Source organism: Pygocentrus nattereri, chromosome 15 (genome assembly GCF_015220715.1).
Source record: "Pygocentrus nattereri isolate fPygNat1 chromosome 15, fPygNat1.pri, whole genome shotgun sequence".
In the NCBI taxonomy this organism is placed as follows: Eukaryota; Metazoa; Chordata; class Actinopteri; order Characiformes; family Serrasalmidae; genus Pygocentrus; species Pygocentrus nattereri.
The window spans coordinates 38,118,258-38,139,332 of record NC_051225.1 but is presented as its reverse complement, the minus strand read 5'-3'; the positions used below and the strand labels follow the sequence as shown (position 1 = coordinate 38,139,332).

At 41.4% G+C, this 21,075-nt stretch overlaps 1 protein-coding gene and 1 long non-coding RNA gene across 2 annotated transcripts in view; both read right to left on the bottom strand.

Annotated features, from left to right (window-relative positions):
* Positions 1–12,800: 12,800 nt before the first annotated feature.
* Positions 12,801–14,496, bottom strand: LOC119265231. Its single transcript, XR_005131502.1, has 2 exons — positions 14,025–14,496; positions 12,801–13,981 (listed from the first exon to the last, which is right to left on the bottom strand). It is a non-coding gene; the product is annotated as an uncharacterized LOC119265231 (long non-coding RNA).
* Positions 14,497–15,408: 912 nt separating this feature from the next.
* LOC108439641 (calretinin-like) overlaps positions 15,409–21,075 on the bottom strand; it is a 35,115-nt gene continuing 29,448 nt past the window's right edge. Inside the window, exons 9-11 of the mRNA XM_017718159.2 lie at positions 18,602–18,655; positions 17,741–17,812; positions 15,409–16,819 (exon numbers count right to left, since the gene is read on the bottom strand). Coding sequence (XP_017573648.1) covers positions 16,703–16,819; positions 17,741–17,812; positions 18,602–18,655 — 243 coding nt within the window. The 3' untranslated portion in view covers positions 15,409–16,702. The remainder of the gene's footprint in view (positions 16,820–17,740; positions 17,813–18,601; positions 18,656–21,075) is intronic.

Below are 21,075 nucleotides of genomic sequence, written 5' to 3'. Positions count from 1 at the left end.
AGATGATCATAAAATCTGAAAAAAAAAACATTTTCTTTGGGGACTATTTTGCCTCACAGCACCCTGCACATATCCCTCCACCATGAATGGCTGTAAATATATGTTTTAGGTCCATCCTTACCTGAAAACTATCATAAAACAGGGTCTCCGATATCAGGCAGTGAATTCATAACCATTTCATGTAGGAACTTTGTGAGGGAGCTTTTAGAGGTGGACGTCTGGTTCCATTCACCACCACTGTGGACAGTTCTGACTCAGTAAGTTTCAAACTATATAACTAAAGCCATGTGACTAATTTAACCACATGTTTTACTTTAAATAAAACAGACTGATTGTGGTAATCACTAGTAAAGTTAAATCACTGACTTGCTTTTGAATGACATGTAATGTAGGGCAGCCAATCAGAACAGAGCTCATTTACATGTATCAAGCTTAAAGGCATAGCAATAAAATAAGCTATGTCATTCTGAGGGATAACTATGTAAAAATGAACAAGGACCATTTTTGGTACATAAAAGCATATAAACAGTAATAAGTGGGCGTGTTATTACTCTTATCAGTCTTATTTACCATGTTTTTGTTGCTTTTATGTTCCTGAGTGATTTTATATATGTTTTATATAAAGTTATATGCACCTTGGTCATATTGCATTTGTTGGTTTTCTTACTGAAAATAAATCCACACATTCTCTTCAGAGAATCTCTGCACATTTAAATGCACAATTGCTGCTGATTTGCTGAATTTAACGTATTCAGGGAAAAATCTAAAATGTAGCGTGTGCAAAAGTTATGACACATTTAATATGTTATGTTTTATTTTTTATAAAGGGGTAAACTTTGAAAATTTGCAAAAAAAAAGCTTTTTTTTAAGTGTTATCCCTGTGGGGTATGTGTTTACTTAAAAAATAAAAAATGTCTTTTTTTAGTCTTTTAATATGTAAACCGCTTTTCTGCCTTATATGCATGAAAGATGCTACAGAAAGAAAGAAATGTTGAGAAGACACAGCAGAGACTTTTAAAAAGTGTCTTCGCCTCTTTTAGCTTTTCTCTGAGAGTTTGGTCTCGGCTGATTGGAGAGAGCGCAGGGGTCCGTTTCGTTGCAACGTGGACAAGAAAATAGGAAACCTGCAGATTTCCATCACAGTGGGAACGTAGGCAGAATCACAAGAGGAAAAAGTGAAGTGAAAAGTGGAAGCATTACTGCTTACCGTCATGAAAATACAGCGTATCAAATCCGGCGCGCAGTGCCTGATGTGAATATCTTCACACTGTTTCACTGGGACAATAAGAAGTGCTGCCGTGAAAAATCACGTCTCCTTATCTAAGAAAGACGCACATTACTTTTACCAACATTTACAAAGACAGTGCAGCAATTCCAAACATTATAAAGAAAGTAATCACACTGCTGAGACTGAAAAGCAGAAATGAAAAAGATCAAATACACACAGTTGTCCTTTATTTCTCGTTCAGTATGAAGGCTTCATTCAGAAATGAATAGCAAGCAAGATTTATCAGTCACCTCACTGCTCCTGCTGCCGCTGCATAATCATAAACTAATCAAAACTCCTGCCCCACCTGTTTTTCCTGCTTTGTACTGTAATATTTTATACTAACAGTGGCTGTGTTTACATCCAAAGACTTTTGCCAGTTCAATTTAATACAATCGGATTACAGATCCAGACTGCGGTGTTTATGTTCACTCTATTCAACAATCTGATGAAAATCTTCGTTTACATGTTCACTACAAGTAATCCGATGTAAAATGGTGCTCAGAGTAAACGTTACCATGACAGCGAACATCACATTGAGGTCCAGTCAGAGTGAGATGAGCAGCAGTGAGCAGTGCTTGTGTTTTTAACTGCTTTAAAATGACGTCAGACTCAGGAAAACGTCCTTCGCATGTCCTTATTAAAGAAGGCCGAGAGGAAGACGTCGTGCTCTGAGACGCATAAGCTGGACGTCCGTCCCACCGCCGTCTTTTAAAGCTCAGAGCATGAACTTCGTCTCCTCTGCAGACCAGTTTCTGCTCAACGTTATAAACCTTTCGCTATGACGCGACGCGCATGCGCAGAACGTATGTACACGTTACGATTGGAGTGTAATCGGATTCAGGCGTTCACACGGATATTATTCTTCTATTTAATGGATTATTTAGAGGTTCACCCACCTCGATCAATCGGATAGAGATTGTATTCCGAATGGCCTCAATCGGATTAGTCTATTCCGATTGAGGTGTTTACATGGACGTATTCTATTCTGATTGAGCTATTAGTCGGATTATTAACGGATTATTAGGCTGCATGTCAATGTGGCTGATGTTTGCTATCCTGCGTTGACCAGAGGAGGATGGGTTCCCTTTCTGAGTCTTGGTTCCTCTCAAGGTTTCTTCGTCTTGCCCTCAGGGAGTTGCCACTGTTGCCATTGGCGACACTCATGGGGGCTCGGACCCGGATTTTTCTCTTTTCTTTTTCTTTCTGTAACACTGATTGTTCTGTAAAGCTGCTTTGTGATAACACCTGTTATAAAAAGCGCTGCATAAATAACCTTTGCTTGCTTGCTTGCTGGCTGCTCATCAACTGGTTGCACAGAATGACCTTTGAGATGATCCGGTGTGGTCGTAGAGAAGCTGTTCTATTATCTATTATATAATCTATTACAGTCTTTTATCACATGAGGACGGCCCGAGATGATCTCAGTTAAGTGGTCGTTCAAAGCACAGCTAAATCCAAAGGATTGGGAGAACTTCCAGTCTCCAGTCTCAGGGACGTCTGTGAGGAGCCGAAGGGCACCACATCAAAAAGGCCAGTTTAAACATCAGGATAACAATAATCTGATGATGTACCTTGAAAGTGGGAGGTAATTTTGAAAAACCGCAGCTGCTATAGGGCTGTTCACTGAGAGCGAGGCTTTTGTTAATGTAGTAGGAAGCCATATAGCTAGTGATACTGCTAGAGAGCCAACTATCAGGTCTTATTAGCTTCCACATCTGTTGAACATTAACAGTAGGTACTTGCACGGGAGCAGGGTATTGCTGCAACTTCAGAGACGCTGCACTCCCAGAAGCACTGATAATACGCATGCATGTGCACTTAATGCATGTTATCTCAGTTTTTTTCACTGAAAAAGTATTAAATGTGTATTTTTCAAGCTTGTCACGAATGCTCACCAATGATAAGGGTTTAGGTCTGGCAAAACACTTTGGTTCCATTTCATTTCACCCCTTGCCCCTACCACTTAGCCCTCAGCCCTCTGCCCTCTGTTTTAGACCTACGTCTCGGGGTAGGGTATCCCAATTGTGGTGGAGACAGATGGGAAGTGCAAAGTGTTAGGGCTACATGGAGCATTAAGAGAAAAAAAGAAAAAACAGCAAAATGCTGCACAAGCCGTTAAAAAATTACAATAACCATTGTTTTATCTGTGTGGGAGGAAACCCACGCAGACACGGGGAGGACATGCAAACTCCACACAGAGAGGACCCTGGTCACCCGGCCGGGGAATCGAACCCAGGCCCTCCTCGCTGTGAGGCGACAGCGCTACCCACCGCGTGTGTGAGTGACTGTCTGCCCTATGATGGACTGGCGACCTGTCCAGGGTGTATCTTGCCTTCCACCCGACGACTGCTAGGATAGGCTCCAGCACCCCCCTGCGACCCTGACGGAGAAGCAGCTTGGAAAATGGATGGATGGATGGATAGTTTTATCTCAGCTTTATGTCGTTTCAGTGTATTATGGTCGTTTTCTTCATAACAAACATATAAAATTGCTAATAGTAGCTGATACCTCAGTAGATAGCTCGCCAACTTTTCCATTCCACCTTAAATAGGCCAGCAGTTCTGATGCCTGAAGCGCAAGAAAATAACTGCTGCTCCATTTAAGGTGGAACGGGAAAATTGAACAAGAAACTGGCGAATAGCTGACTTCAGGTTCGCATCAAAGAATTAGGGGTAGGTGATAATAAATAATTGCCCCCCTCTTTGAAAGCATATGATGCCCTAAATGTAACTAAAGCCCAGCAGGGAGGAGCTGAACTTTTCCCCTCCTCTGCTGCCACTGCAGACAGGCAGGGTCGCCTACAGAGCAGCGCTAGTAGCTGTTAATTAAGTGACCCTTATTAGTCCCACAGTGGGGAAATTTCACCTCCGCATTTAACCCATCTGTGAAGTGGAACACCACATATACACTAGTGAGCGCACACACACACTAGGGGGCAGTGAGCACACTTTCCCGTAGCAGTGGGGGGCCCAATCCGCAGCGCCCGGGGAGCAGTTGGGGGTTAGCTGTCTTGCTCAAGGACACCTCAGTCATGTGCTGTTGGCTCTGAGACCTTCCGGTCACCTGCGACCTTCCGGTCCTGAGGCTGGTTCCCTAACCTCCAGCCCACGACTGCCCCAATGAAACAGTGTGCTTTTTTTGTTCGAGGGTCCCATTTCGTAGGGAAGATTTCAACCACTACCCCCATTAACTCAGTTCAAAGGTGTTAGGGTGATACTCGAAAAGAAAGGGTAGGGGTAAAATAAGAAATGGGACTGGGCCTTTATCACAGGTTATCATTGCTTTTCTACTAGCTGAAACATTCACAGCCCCAGTTGTTGTGCTTGTTTCTGATTTAACAAACACTTTGATGTTCATTTTTGCCACTGCCTATACAACCTAGAACACTATCACATGCTATCCAGCTTAATAACACAATCAAACATGATACATTTCATAAGTATTGCACTATATTTATTCTTTTTATAAGCAGTTTATATTCTGACTTGCTAACTAGGCCCTTTGAGAAACACTCAGTTTCAGTGGAATTAACATTTATTTTAGCAGTGTTAAAGCGAGACTCTGCCTCTTGTGACTGACACACACTGCATCCCTTGCATTGGTATTTACTATGGACTGATTTACTACATATGGGATTAGTGAGTGAGTCTCAGAGCGAGATTTCAGAGCACCAGAGAGCGCGAAAGTCTGCGAGCACAGCATCTCTGAGGCTGCAGCTGGGCACTACTGTTGCCCTGCGATAGAGGATTCTGTCAGACCAATGAGGCTGAGGGATGCAATGCTGCACTACAGAACATTACAGCGCAACAAATAGCATGCATGCTGGTTTTGGAGCGAAATACCCCTTCAATGGCCACAGAAAGGCTCTACAGTTCACCGTTTTGGCCATTGGGGGCAGAACAACACTGTAAAACAGTGAGAGGGTGAATAAAAAAAAAGCACCTCACATGCAGCAGATAGCAGGAACATGCCAAGACTGCAACGCCTCAATGATGCAAGTGGTGTAAATACCCACAGTGTTTGGTGAAGGCGTTGACCATAAATCATCATAACCATTTCAGCACCATAGCGCGCTTTTCCCGCATCATGAAGATAAAATTAATTGAGTTTACAACTCCCTGCATCATTAGGCGGTTGCATAAAATATACCATAGAATAGATTTGAGAACAACAAAGCAAGAGAAAGACAACAGAGTGAAGACAAACAAGCCTCAGCTGAACATATTAGAAAATGAACAAATACATATATAGATTCATAATAATAATAGCAATAATAATAATAATAATAATATGGGGGGGGGTGCTGGAGCCGATCCCAGCGGTCATAGGGTGGAGGCAGGATAATAAATAAACAGATAAATGATAATAATTGTAAATAATCCAAAATAATTGTAATTTTTATATTGCGACATTACTGTAGGATACAAAAACTGATGTCTAGACATATCTATAAGTAGATAAATAGAAAAACACTAATAATAAATGTAAATAATCTAAAATAACTTATCTAAACTTAATAAGTATCTAAAATAATTGTAATTTTTGTATTGCGATATGATTGTAGCAGCAGCAATAAGCGAATCTACTCCATGCTTTGTATTACTGAGCAATTTCTACTTCAAATATTACAGCACAGTCTTTGCACTGCAGCTTTATCACAGAGTTTTCTGTACTGTCGTAGATAAACGTTTATTTTGAAGCCATGAAGTGAGTGACAGGCCAGTGGATCAAATGACAGACAGTACAGTCTTTCTAAAAGAGGACAGGGCCTTATTTTGGCTTTATTTTTGGACGAAAATTGAAAATGAATGGAAATGTATGGAGAGCTTCTCTCAAGCGGTCCACTTTGGATTTACAGCAGCACGACAATTTGCATTTTGGCCACTAGGGGCAGAATAACACTGTGTGAAACAAAAAATCTAATCACAAATGACTTTTATTTACTTTTATTTACACAGTTGTTCAGTGTCTCAGGTAGCACAGCATTAAATACACAAAACACACACATTTCCATATACACTACTGCACAAATGCACACCTGCATACACTGGCTATTTTACTTTCTATACACTAGGACCTTTTTTCACTCTGATATTGCATAATATGAACCTATGTTCTGTTTTTATGCCGGTTAGAATTTGTCGCAGATACAAGCACAGAAAGATTGCATGGTATATAATATATTATATTGCATATATTGCATATTTTCTTAATTTATATATAATTTCCCACTCTTCTATATTAGTGTGCTTTCTTTTACTTAATACTTAAAATACAGATATAAATATAAAACATACACACATTATCATACAAACTACTTATCATAAAATATGCCGTTATAAACTATACAGGCACGGTGGGTTCTAGACAGAGGTTCTAGGTGTTTCTGTCTGAGGGGATTGACTCTCCACTGGAAATCCTTTTCAGCTTCTATCCAGCTTTTCGATCAGTCACTCGCGCTCTGTTCACATACGTCTGCGCATACGTCACCGTCTTGTACAGCATCGTTCACAAATTATGTGGATTATTTCTCTACAAATGGATTAGAAGAGCAGACACAATATCTCAATCTGTGGTGGTCCTCCTGACCAGATGAGGTTGGAGGGATTAACAGGAACATGCAATGATTTCAATAACAGGGTGCAATGAGATAACACCTCCTCAGTAACGCTCATGCTGTATTTCTTTGTCTTTATTATTGCGATTTTAGCTTTTAAAAAAAAAAAAAAAAACTTTTATCCCCTTATTTCTGCACCCTGTGATGCTATAAGTGATTTGTGGATAGAATTTACATTAAAGTGTAAACAGACAATATGTTCAATGTTATTAACATCATAGCATGATAAAAATGTGGAAATAATAATAATAATAATAAAAGAATATATATTATAATAATAGATCACCTTTATTGTGTTTGTGGTCACAAAATCCTCAACCTCCCATATGGAAATCTGATATATGGCCAAATATGCACATATATCCCAAATGACATTATATATGTTATATAAATATATGTACACATGTGTAAGTATAAAATATTGGCATATATTCATGATATATGTATATATATATACACACACACACACACACACACACACACACACACACACACACACATATATATATATATATATATATATATATATATATATATATATATATATATTCTCCGGAATATTGAGAAGCCGACTCCTCCCACACTCACACACCTGCCTGCAGTCTACTCATCAGCCACCCTTTATAACCCGGACTCTCGCGCTGCCTCCACGCGAGGTACTGCCACTGGCCGGTGGCACTGTGTTTTGGTCTTTCCGGGGTTTTCGGCTCTTTGCCTGTCTGTTCTATGATTTTTGCTCTTTGGACTTTGTTTATTAAAGATTCTCTGTCCCAGTGTTACACTGTGACTAATAGAAGTCAAATCCTTATACGCTAATTTATGTCTCTCTCTCTCTCTCTCTCTCTCTCTCTCTCGCCCTTTCTCTTTCCTTTCTTTCTCTTGCTCTCCCTTCATCCCTTATCTCTCTCCTCCATGTCTCTCTTCCTATCCACCTTTCTTTTTCAGTTATTCTCTTTTCTCCATCAATCTCTCTCTCTCTCTACTCCTCTCCACCTCTCTCCATCTGTTTTTCTAAGTCTCCCTTTCTCTCTCACTTTCTCTTCTGCTTATTTATTATTCTCTTTTATTCTTACTCTTACTCTGCCTTCCTGTCCTCCGTGTCTCTCTCTTCCTATCCATCTTTCTTTTTCAGTTACTCGCTCATTCCTTCATCTACTTCTCTCTCTCTGTCTCTCTGTCTCTCTCTCTGAGTGCTGAGAGATGTTTTAAACGTGCTGTGGTGTTATAGGGGTGGGGCAGGGGGTGGAGGGGTGGGGTGCTCATCCCACAGCTGTACGTTTTATTTTGAACACATTTCTTAATGAAAGATGAATGTGCTGATGTTTAATTGATGTTGCTCTTGAACAGCACGTAGCACAGCAGAGCACTGAGCGAGTGAGAGTGAGAGAGAAAGAGAGAGTGAGTGAGTGAGTGAGTGAGAGAGAGAGAGAGAGTGAGTGAGTGAGTGAGTGAGTGAGAGAGAGAGAGAGAGAGAGAGAGCGCGATAGAGTGAGTGAGAGAGAGTGCGAGAGAGAGAGAGCGATAGAGCGAGAGTGAGTGAGTGAGAGAGAGTGCGATAGAGAGAGAGAGAGTGTGTGAGAGAGAGAGAGAGAGAGAGAGAGAGAGAGAGAGAGAGAGAGAGAGAGAGAGAGAGAGAGCGATAGAGAGAGAGAGAGAGAGAGTGAGAGAGAGAGAGAGAGAGAGAGCGATAGAGAGAGAGAGAGAGAGTGAGAGATAGAGAGAGAGAGAGCGATAGAGAGAGAGAGAGAGAGAGAGAGAGAGAGAGAGAGAGTTCTTACTGAAATGACCACAATTCAAACAATACCAATAAAACAAAACACTGTCCATTAAATAATTTTTTGTTCATATGATATACATTACTATATTTACTGAGATATGCAAATCTGTAAGCGCGTGTGAATTTTTCTGTTTCAAGATAGGGAGTCGACACACTGAAGACATATGAAAAATCATATCATGCAAGCATAAAACAAAATAGTGACGTGTGTTTGTTCTGAGCCGGCCGGTTGAGCATCTGCTGGCTTGAGATTTCTATGTGCAGCATGAGAGCTTGAGAAATGACCCACAATCACGAGTCACACACAAGAACCATAAGAGCTGGCAAAGCTGGCGTGAAGACTTAGGCATGTAGTTTGAACAGCGCTAATTACTCAGCAGCTACGATACATCACACCAGGGCCAAACTCAAGAAGCAGTTCTGCTGAAATTAAACGTCATGGCTGATGAACTACGTTTGACTCACAGAGGAAACTGAATATCCGATTTTTGGCAGAATCATCAGTTCAAAGCTGCACTACATAAGATTTTAGGGATTTAGTGTCTCTGGAACCCACTCAAAATTTGGAGGAAATCCTTCCGAGGATGTGAGTGAATTATTAGTGCTTTGCAAATGATATTCATAATATATTTTCTTTTTTTCTTGCTCTTGTTCTTCATCATCTTCTTTGTCTGGAATAATTTTATCCACTTACTAAACCCGCAGTTCAGATTATTTGGTGTGATTGAGAATGCTTTTATACAACTCTTTTGAGCAGACATACGCTTTTCATACATCATTAAATTATGATTTCTTTTTTTCTCCCATAGGAATGAAGGCAGGGGAGGGGGGGGGGTGTACACCCTGCTTATATCACAAAGATACAAGTACACTAACAGCATAAATCTCATAATAAACCAAATGGCATACCTTAGCAACCACGTACCACCACCTGGGATATAATGACAACCAAATACCAACCCTAGCGACCACCTGGAATACGTCAGCAACCACCTAGCAACAACCTAGCAACCACATGGAACATCTGAGCAACCACCCAGCCACACCATAGCGAATCACCTGCAACACCTAGTGACACCCTAGCAACCACCTGGGACACTATAGCAACCACCTTGCTTAAGCAACATCTTGCTTAAGCTGCGACGGTCACTGTGTTCATCAGTACGATATTTAAAACATCGAACCAGATCTTTTTTGAGCCTGTATGTGTGACAGTAAAGCATAAATTTGTACGATGTGGCCTGAGAAACTCCTATGAAATCTGACCTGATGCCTTGCATGCACACCATATTTTAGCCTTGTATCCTGTTTGTATTCTTCTGATGCGATGAGTGATACTTTATTAATCCCACAAACTTGGAAATTTCCCCTCCGCATTTAACCCACCTGTGAAGTGAAACACCACATACACACTAGTGAATACACACACACTAGGGGGCAGTGAGCATGCTTGCCCAGAGCGGTGGGCAGCCCTATCCATGGCGCCTGGGGAGCAATTGGGGGTTAGGTGTCTTGCTCAAGGACACCTCAGTCATGCGCTGTCGGCCCTGGGGATTGAACCGGCAACCTTCTGGTCACAGGGCCAGTTCCCTAACCTCCAGCCCACGACTGCCCCCAGTAATACCCGTTTGGTGGTGTCCAGTTCCACCAACTAGCTAGGTCTCCCCAGTCACACCATACCACCAGCGCTAGGAGGGCGAAGGCAAACACAGGCCTGCTCCAAGGCCTGCAAAGCACCACCAAATGTTTTCACACTGTCGCTAACGCAACATCACTGGTCAGTTAGAAGAGGAGAACACTAACCATCAGTTCTGCTACACCATCATGTCATCACGCTGAGTGACGTGGGAGACAGCCGGCCATCCATTCCACCCAGAGAGAGCGAGGCTAACTGTGCTCTTTTGGGCTCCCAGCCACGGATGGTTGTAGCGTCACCAGGGATCTCCGAATTCCTGATGATAGGAACAAAAGCGTGCGCCACTTGGAAGCCACACTTCCTTCAATTTCAACAAAAAGTCTTACATTTACATAGTGCAGCTTTAAGGTTTCAAACAGGATTAGGAAAAGGAAGAGGACTATGTGGGAAAGTTCAGCAGAGAGACAAAAACACAATTCCTTAAACTCGTGTTCTCTGTGAGCGCCAGAGGCGGAAGAGAAGATAAGATCTGCAGTGTAGGTTATGGTACCATACGTGCTTTGCAATCCACAATACTTTTTCCCTTTAACAGCAGAGGGAGAGGCGCATGGAGACCTGAACGCGTCTGGAGATAAAGCTTCCCTCGTTCTGTAGAAGGTGCTTTTGGAGTTATCTTGGTGGAAATTGCTGAGCCTGAGAAGCAGTGCTCCTATACATTCTGCTAATAGAGTTCTGTTATCAATTGTTCCATAGCCATTCAGCAGAAGCCTGGACAAAACTTAATGCAGAAACCTGGTCTCACAATCTAGTAATGGGCACAAAAACGTTCACACAGCCATGAGCACAAGCTTCAACTGATCCATGTTCTGCTAGCACAGAAGTGACTAAATTGCTAGGGCCTGTTGGCATTTCAGCCCTGCGATGGACTGCCGACCTGTCCGGGGTGTATCCTGCCTTTCGCTCTATGACAGCTGGGATAGGCTCCACCACCCCCCACCACCCCAGAAGGAGAAGCGGCTTAGATGTGTGTGTGTTTCCGTTTCACTCATGATGTAATTTCACATTAAATGTAATTGTTTTTATATTTACTATGGCAAGTTGTGATTCTTATAGGAGAAAATTTTCTTGGTTTAAATAAATATTTTAAACCTGAAGTAATTCCTTCTACTCAAGTATATCAGCGGGTTTGTGGGTTTCTTTGGTTGCTTGCTGGCTTCTCTTTTTTTCTCATGACAGTCTGTTTGGAGTGAGTCTCTGAATAGCCTCAGGTTGGAGGGTCGTTTAGCCTAACACTTCACCCCACCCCTCTATCTCAACCAGAATCGGGACACCCTACCCCTAGAAATGAACGCGGAGGAGTAGAGCTAAGTGGCAGGGGCAACAGGTGAAATAGGACCAGGCCTTGATGTTAAAGGGTATTGCCACAGATTCTTCAATTGTTGTGCACTTTTTGCAACTGCAGTCAAAAGTTTGTGCACCCCTGGTCACAATTCCATGTTTTGTTGATTTTCTAAGTGTAAATAAGTTAACAGTAACATATCCTCAACAACATACTTCTGCACATTTTTTTGCACATTTACTGTTTATTTACTGAACTGGCCTTTGCCAAAGTTATTGTACATTTTCATGCTTCATACAATCAACAAAACATGATGTTTGACCAGGTTTGCTTAAATATTTTGATGTGAAAATACCTCTTTTTGTAAAAAAAAAGCATCACAGTATCAGTATCAACATAAATGATGAACTAACCTAACTTTGTGTAAATAGAGCTCAATATAGAAATATGTCCACATATGCAGTCGAGACTGACGCGGCTTTTTTCTGAATTTCTACAAACACCATTTCATTTTATAGTAAATGAGTTTGGGCTGGTTTATGTTTATGAACAGACGCCTACAGATCAACATAGTAAAGGAGCTCATCTGTGATCCTGAGTTTAAAGCCAGTTTTTATTCAACTTAAACTTGGAACTAAGTTGTAAATAAATCTGAAACTGAAACTTTGCTTGTGTGTAAAAAGTGATTTCAGAGCCACTCGGTTCTCCCTGATGGAAACTGTTTACCTTCAGTGTTTTGTGCTTCTGATCATTTTAATAGACGTCAGCGTCACTAATTAATGACGTTCTATTAAAAGACTGGTTTACCAAGAGAGACGCTGGAGGACTTTCACCTGAAATGAGTTCATGAAGCCAGTCTGGTTATAAAAATGATAACAGGACATCAGAGCCAGAATTACTCTTTTAGTACTTTTACTTTATACTTAAGTACATTTGAAGGGAAATACTTTAGTACTTTTACTCAAGTGGAGGTCTAAAGGGAGGAACTTCTACTTTTACTGGAGTGATATTTTACCCTGGGGGGTCTCGACTTTAACTCCAGTACATGATTTGTGTACTTTGTCCACCTCTGCATATACGTACAGGAAAGATGGAGGGATGATTTTGCATGTAAAGAGAGAATGTTCGATCATATAACAGAAGAGAGGAAGCATAAGAGGATAATGTTTCTCCTGTGTTTATTTTAGTAAAGCTCTCAGTGTCAGCAATACAGCACAGCACTATAACTGGAATTAGAGGAGGAAAAGAGGGGGAGAGAGAGAGAGAGAGAGAGAGAGAGAGAGGGAGAGAGAGAAAAGGTAGCCAGAGAGCAAGAAAGAGAGGCAGAAGAGAGTGAATGAGTGAGAGTGAAAGAGTAGAGAAAGATAAAAAGAAGAGCAAGCACAAAAGATGAAAAAGAGAGAGAGAGAGAGAAACAAAAGAACGATGGAGAGAAGATAGAAAAACAAAAGGAGCGAGAGAACCAGTGAGAGAAAGAGGGAGAATAGAGAGAGTCAAACAGCGAGGTCAGGGATGAAAAAGGAGAGAATGAGAAACACAAAGAAAGAGAGAAAAAGAGGGAAAGGGAGAGCGAGATACAGCGAGAAAAGGAAAGCGAGCGAGAGAGAAAGAGAGAGGGAGCACATCAGTACAGCAGAATGCAACACTGAGAGTGAGACTCTAACAGAGGAGATTTCGATTAGACTTCATTTACACAGAACAACACGCTCAAATTAAGACTCAAGAGCTCATCATATTCATTCTCAGGCTACTGTAATCAGTTGGAAGATAAAAAAAAGACAAGCTAGAGGTGCGTACATCATCAGGAAAGCTCAAGGTAAAGCCACAGAGATAAGTGCAATGTCACAAACTTTGGATTCACTGGTCAGGGCACATGCATGAGGGTCAACTAGGGTGAAGCACGAAGGTCAGAGGAAGGCAAGAGGTCAGATATCAGAATGAGGCAAATTCAGGCAATAATGAACAGCCGCAGACGCCACTCTCACGCTCCTTCTCCACCATCCACCCATGGTCCATCAGGATCCTTCACAGCTCTTCAAGTCTGATGTATGCCGAGATGTGAACATCATGCTCTCCAATTCATTTTGATTGAAAAATCACTGAGTCATTTCTTAAGGGACTAATAAATATCATGAAAATACACATTTTCCTATTTTATAAGGAATTATAAAAAGAGTTGATGTAGTCTGTAAACATTTCAAAGCTTCAAAATTGTCCATTCAGTTCATATAAGAAGCTAAGCTGCAAAAATTAAGTTAATGCACTCTCCAAAGTAATTAGCAACCACCCGATATATCACCTGGCAACACCCTAGCACCCAACAGAGATACCCTAGCGACCACCTAGCAACACCATAGCAGCCATCAGAGATACCATAGCAACCACCTAGCAACACCATAGCAGCCATCAGAGATACCATAGCAACCACCTAGTAACACCTTAGCAACCTCCAAAGATACCAGAGCAACTATGTAGTTTCACCCTAGCAACCTCGAAAGATACCATAGCAACTACCTAGCAACACCCTAGCACCCAGTAAAGACAACATAGCAACCACTTAGCAACACCCTAGCTCCCAGCAGTCACCACAGCAACTACCTAATGACACCCTAGCAACCTCCAAAGATACCATAGCAACTACCTTGCAACACCCTAGCAACCAACTGACATACCATGGCAACCACCTCAAAACAACCTAGCAACATTTGAGAACTGCTTAAGCTGCATATGTAGTTCTGTGATGTCATAAAAAACAAGATATATCTGCCTCTTCAGCCTACAGCAATTTAAGATTAAGAGACCCTTATTAGTCCCATAACGGGGAAATTTCAGCTCCGCATTTAACCCATCCATGAAGTGAAACACCACATACACACTAGTGAATACACACACACTAGGGGGCAGTGAGCACACTTGCCCGGAGGGGTGGGCAGCCCTATCCACAGCACCCGGGGAGCAGTTGGGGGTTGGGTGTCTTGCTCAAGGACACCTCAGTCATGCTGTCGGCTCTGGGGATCGAACCAGCGACCTTCCGGTCACGAGGCTGGATCCCTAACCTCCAGCCCACGACTGTTTCATAAATAAATAAATTAAACTGCATTGTTTCTGCAACATACGTATGTTAACAGTACCCATGACATGTCATCACTGTCCAGAGAAAAAGCAAGTATCTCCAAAATGGTAACTTTACACCGGTGGGGCAGAACAGTGTCACTCTTCAGTGTACGTTAATGGAAAGAGATTTTATTTCAAGTGATTTTAGACCATTTCTTTTTTGTCCATAATCATTTCATTTTCACACAGCGTGAAGGACAGCTAGTGTTGAAAAAAACGTAGAAAAATAAAAATCGACAGAAATAGAGATACATGGTTTTCTATGGACAGCGACTATTTATAATAACATTTTCCTGTTGGCCACAGCGACACGGCCCTGTAACATGTCATATTAATACTTTATAGGTTATGTTGTGCAACATAATGCCATTTTAGGAAATCTGTGATTGGAGAAATGATTAAATAAAAACAAATTCTAATTATGTATTTACTTTAACTTTTGTACTTTTAGGAATTTTGGATATTATTGTTATTATTCAATTCTCAAAGTGATACTTTATTAATCCCACAAACGGGGAAATTCCACCTCCGCATTTAACCCATCCGTGAAGTGAAACACCACATACACACTAGTGAATACAGCGCACACCCAGAGTGGTGGGCAGCCCTATCCACGGCACCCGGGGAGCAACTGGGGGTTAGGTGTCTTGCTCAAAGACACCTCAGTCACGTGCTGTCGGCTCTGGGGATCGAACCGGCGACCTTCCGGTCAGAAGGCTGGTTCCCTAACCTCCAGCCCATGACTGCCCCAATTTAGCCCCGCCCACTCACGCTGAAGAAGGTTTCAGCCCAAAATGCTACAGCGCAATACTGAACAGCCAATCAGAACAGAGCTCATTCACATGCGAGTCTTAAATTCATAGTAATAAAAAAGAGGACATTTAATTCTAAGGGATAAAAAAAAGAGGTCAGTTCAACAGATATGCATAAAAAGACTTTCAGAAGATAAACCTGCACAAAGGACCTCATTGAATGAGCAGTTTTACAGCTTTAACAATGACTGCATGTTACGTCAAACTCTTCTGTTTCAAAAAGTGGGGAAAATACGTTTTTCCATGATATGGTCCCTCTAACAGTTTGATGTGAATGGCCATGCGTTTCATTTCATATTAGGATAATGTAAGATAGGTATCAACTGTTTAATGCACTGATCATTTAATCAGATGATTCCACTAGTGCTACTATTTGTGTTTCGTTTGTATCTATATTCTAATGAACTCTACTGCTTTTGATACATACATGATTATTGTTAGCTATGCTTAGATTAGCTCCTGCATTATTAATAACATCAGTGTTAGCTAGACAGTTATAAAAAGAAAGTAAAATCAAAGACCACTCATATATGGTCTAATATAAGTACTTAAAGGGGAATTCCACCAATCTTTAAAACATTCTGCACACCACCAACCACTGAGATGTCAACCTGATGGATTCAGGGGGGGATTCAGGGGGGGGTTTGGTGCGAAATGGTTCAGACGTCTTCATAGCGGCGGTGATACGAACCAGGGGTCGCCATGACAACAACAGAAATATAGACATTTTATTTACTATCCACAACCACCGGTGAACCTGCACGTGTCTTGATGATGGCGGTAAACCTCGGGACTGTTGAGACTATTCTTTTGGGAGCTCTTCTACTCGGACTATTTGCCTCACAACACCCATCCACCATGAAAGAATAAAAATAAATAAATAAATAAACAAATAAAATTACATCCTAGGCTCAAAACTATCACAAAACAACCATTTCATGTAATAACATGATAGCTTTCACAGGTGGACGTCTGGTTTCTCACATATGAATGTTGTAATTATTTGCCATTATTGGTTTCAGTATCTAGTCTTGTGCATAAGTGAAGGTGGTCATGGCAACAGGGATGAAGCTTGAGGGTGGTGCCTGTAGCCTTTTCATACACAGGTCTGGGGTCAGGGAAAGGTGAGGTCAGGGCTCAGATTGTTGACTCCTTGCAGAGGACGATCTCGAGCTCAGTGCGGAAAAGCTTCCCTCCGTCAGACAGCGCCATGATGCTCTGCTTCGAACTGGCCAGACTTTCTGAGTCAAAGTCCTGCTCACACAAACACACACAGCCGTCAAACAAGGGTCATTCACGCACTGGTCATTTTGTTTATCATGTCACACACAGGGTAATTAGTCAGCCAGGTTAGAGAGCTAGTTAGAGTTAAAGGGAAAATACACCAATTGTTCAAAACGTCTGTATAATTAACTGGTAAAGACATAACAGCCATTCAGAGCAGTTTGGCGTGAAACGCTTCATCACAGAGAAATTTACCGAGAACTGTTCACAGTGGTGGTGATAGGAACCAGACATCCACAGCGCCCAGGGAGCAATTGGGGGTTAGGTGTCTTGCTCAAGGACACCTCAGTCACAGACTGTCTGTGCTGGGGATCGAACCGGCAACCTTCCGGTCACAGGGCCAGTTCCCCAACCTCCAGCCCACGACTGCCCCCATTGTATTATCCTAGTTTAAGGTCATTTCAATGTATTATGGTCCTTTTCTTCATTATAAGCACAAGAAAATCACTAGTAGTAGCTGATGCCAGCTTCATATCACTGAAGAATTAGGGGTGGGCAATGATAAATAATTGCCCCTCTCTGAACTTTACCCTCCTCTGCCATCACTACAGGCTGGCAGGGTTGCCTACAGAGCAGCACTAGTAGCCTGTTAAAGAAGTGGTGTTTTTATTTGAGGGTCCCATTTCACAGGGAAGATTACAACCACTACCCCTTGTAACTCAGTTCCAAGGGGCAAAAAGACACTCGAAGACAAGGGGTAGGGGTAAAAATAAGAAATGGCATTGGGCCTAAATCAATCTGAGGAATCATTTCACCATGCAAAATATCACTTAACGTACTCTTTGAGCGTTTGTGCTTCTATCTGTAAAGAACCCCTGAAGAACCGTCTTTATTAAGAGCGCAGATTTATAACAAAAGATTATTTTTAGTAAAAGATGATGTTTCACTCACCATTTTGTGTTTTTGGTAGAGGTCCTTCAGCAGCGCGTCCAGCTCATGTTCGTCAATGTAGCCGTTCCCATCCTGACCGAAAACAACAGAGCCGTCAGTGTTTATCTGGACCCAAATGAAGGCAGACGGTAACACAGAGCTGCCGATACTGAGGTCCTGTTCATATCAGTCGGAAGTGATCTGATCAGAAGTGTTTAGCTGTTTTCATCTGGCTTTACTTTTTATAACATCCTCTATTGAGGGAAATCATTTCAATACAAACACAAACACATCAACATTTCTACAATTTATAAAATTATACAATTCAACTAATTACACTCAGAATAACATGACATGCCTCTCCAGCATCTCTGGATTTGGTGACTGGAGGACAGGCCCCGCCCACATTTACTACACCGCTCTCTGTGGTTATCTACACTCTTAAAATGGGTGGTTCTTTGCACAGTGAACATGTTCTTCAGACTGAGGTAGAATGTGGAATACATGGTTCTGTATAGAACCTTTTTGTAAAGGGTTCTAAAAGGCACCGAAAGGTTTCTGCTACTGTTATGATGTCAAGCTTGTAAAAACAAAAGAACCCTTTTTGATGCACTTTGCTCGATACATGTTCTTTGCTAAAGAACCCTTGAAGAACCATCTTTTTAAGAGTGTAGTGCTCGTCTGTGTAAATGTGTGAGCTGAAATGGTGGGACACACTGCACCCTGTTCACTCTCTCACTCTCGCTCTCGCTCTCTCTCTCGCTCTCGCTCTCGCTCTCTCTCTCTCGCTCTCGCTCTCTCTCTCTCTCTCTCTCTTGCTCGCTCTCTCTCTCTCTCTCTCCACCTGTACTGAGAAGAGCTCTGCTGGTCAGTGTTTCTCACCTTGTCGTAGTAAGCGAAGATGGCACTGAACTCATCAGAGGACAGTTTGAATCTCTAATAAAGAAAAAAGAGACACTGCATGTTCAGTTATAGGGTTTATATGAGAGAGAGAGAGAGAGAGAGAGAGAGAGAGTGAGAGAGAGAGAGACAGAGGGAGGGAAGAAGGGAGAAAGAGGGAGAGACTGAGAGCGAGGGAGAGAGAAAGGAAGAGAGAGAAATGAGAGACAAAAGAGAGAAAGAAATACAGAGAGTGCAGGAGAAAGGATGAGAAATGGAGAGAGGGCGAGAGAAAGAATTAGAGCGAGAGGAGTAGGAGAGGAAGATACAAAGAGACAGAAGGAAAAGAGAGAAAAAAATAAAAGGAGACAGAATCAGAAGAAGAAGGAGAGCAAGAAAGAAAGAGAGAAAGAGACAGAGAGAGTGAGAGAAAAGAAGAGAAATAAGGAGAGAGGGAGAAAGTGAATGAGAAAGAGGAGAAAGAGAAAGAAAGAAAAACAGAAAGAGAAAGAGGGAGAGAGAGCAAGCGCAAAAAGAGTGAGAGAGAGGAAGAGAAGGAGAACTGATCATGTAAATAAAGTTTGCTCTATCTGAATATCATAAGTCAGATAATCCTCCTAATCCGCCAGATTACAGATGAATTATGCTCAGCTGAAGCCGAGGTATCTGTAATCACGGTCTCAATAAATCAGACACGTTGCTCACAGATGTTCCTCTGCAGTGAGATAAACACACCATACACACAGAACTTAAGAGTCTTAAATATAAGAAAATAAAGAATCAACAGAATCTCTCAACCTCACAGATCAAACCTGAGCTCCTTTTACATCTCCAACATGTACAAGGTACAAGGTGGTGTTTCTGATAAAATGGCCAGTGAGAATAGATATAAAGTAGGTGTTTCTGGTAAAATGGCCAGTGAGTGTAGATATAAAGTAGGTGTTTCTGATAAAATGGCCAGTGAGTGTAGATATAAAGTAGGTGTTTCTGATAAAATGGCCAGTGAGTGTAGATATAAGGTAGGTGTTTCTGATAAAATGGCCAGTGAGTGTAGATATAAAGTAGGTGTTTCTGATAAAATGGCCAGTGAGAATAGATATAAGGTAGGTGTTTCTGATAAAATGGCCAGTGAGCTACATTTACATTTATGGCATTTGGCTGACGCTCTTATCCAGAGCAACTTACAATTTGATCATTTTAAACAAGAAGGCGAAGGTGGTGTTGGGAGTCTTGCCCAAGGACTCTTATTGGAACAGTGTAGGGGGCTTGCCCTGGTGGGGATTGAACCTCAGTCTACAGCGTAGAAGGCAGAGGTGTTAACCACTACACTAGACTACACTGAGCTAGATATAAGGTAGGTGTTTCTGATAAAATGGCCAGTGAGTGTAGATATAAAGTAGGTGTTTCTGATAAAATGGCCAGTGAGTGTAGATATAAAGTAGGTGTTTCTGATAAAATGGCCAGTGAGTGTAGATATAAAGTAGGTGTTTCTGATAAAATGGCCAGTGAGTGTAGATATAAGGTAGGTGTTTCTGATAAAATGGCCAGTGAGTGTAGATATAAAGTAGGTGTTTCTGATAAAATGGCCAGTGAGTGTAGATATAAAGTAGGTGTTTCTGATAAAATGGCCAGTGAGTGCAGATATAAAGTAGGTGTTTCTGATAAAATGGCCAGTGAGTGCAGATATAAAGTAGGTGTTTCTGATAAAATGGCCAGTGAGTGTAGATATAAAGTAGGTGTTTCTGATAAAATGGCCAGTGAGTGCAGATATAAAGTAGGTGTTTCTGATAAAATGGCCAGTGAGTGTAGATATAAAGTAGGTGTTTCTGATAAAATGGCCAGTGAGTGTAGATATAAAGTAGGTGTTTCTGATAAAATGGCCAGTGAGTGCAGATATAAAGTAGGTGTTTCTGATAAAATGGCCAGTGAGTGTAGATATAAAGTAGGTGTTTCTGATAAAATGGCCAGTGAGTGTAGATATAAAGTAGGTGTTTCTGATAAAATGGCCAGTGAGTGTAGATATAAAGTAGGTGTTTCTGATAAAATGGCCAGTGAGTGCAGATATAAAGTAGGTGTTTCTGATAAAATGGCCAGTGAGTGCAGATATAAAGTAGGTGTTTCTGATAAAATGGCCAGTGAGTGTAGATATAAAGTAGGTGTTTCTGATAAAATGGCCAGTGAGTGTAGATATAAAGTAGGTGTTTCTGATAAAATGGTCAGTGAGTGTAGATATAAAGTAGGTGTTTCTGATAAAATGGCCAGTGAGTGTAGATATAAAGTAGGTGTTTCTGATAAAATGGCCAGTGAGTGTAGATATAAAGTAGGTGTTTCTGATAAAATGGCCAGTGAGTGTAGATATAAAGTAGGTGTTTCTGATAAAATGGCCAGTGAGTGTAGATATAAAGTAGTTGTTTTTGATAAAATGGCCAGTGAGTGTAGATATAAAGTAGGTGTTTTAAGGCTCTCCTTATGTTTTG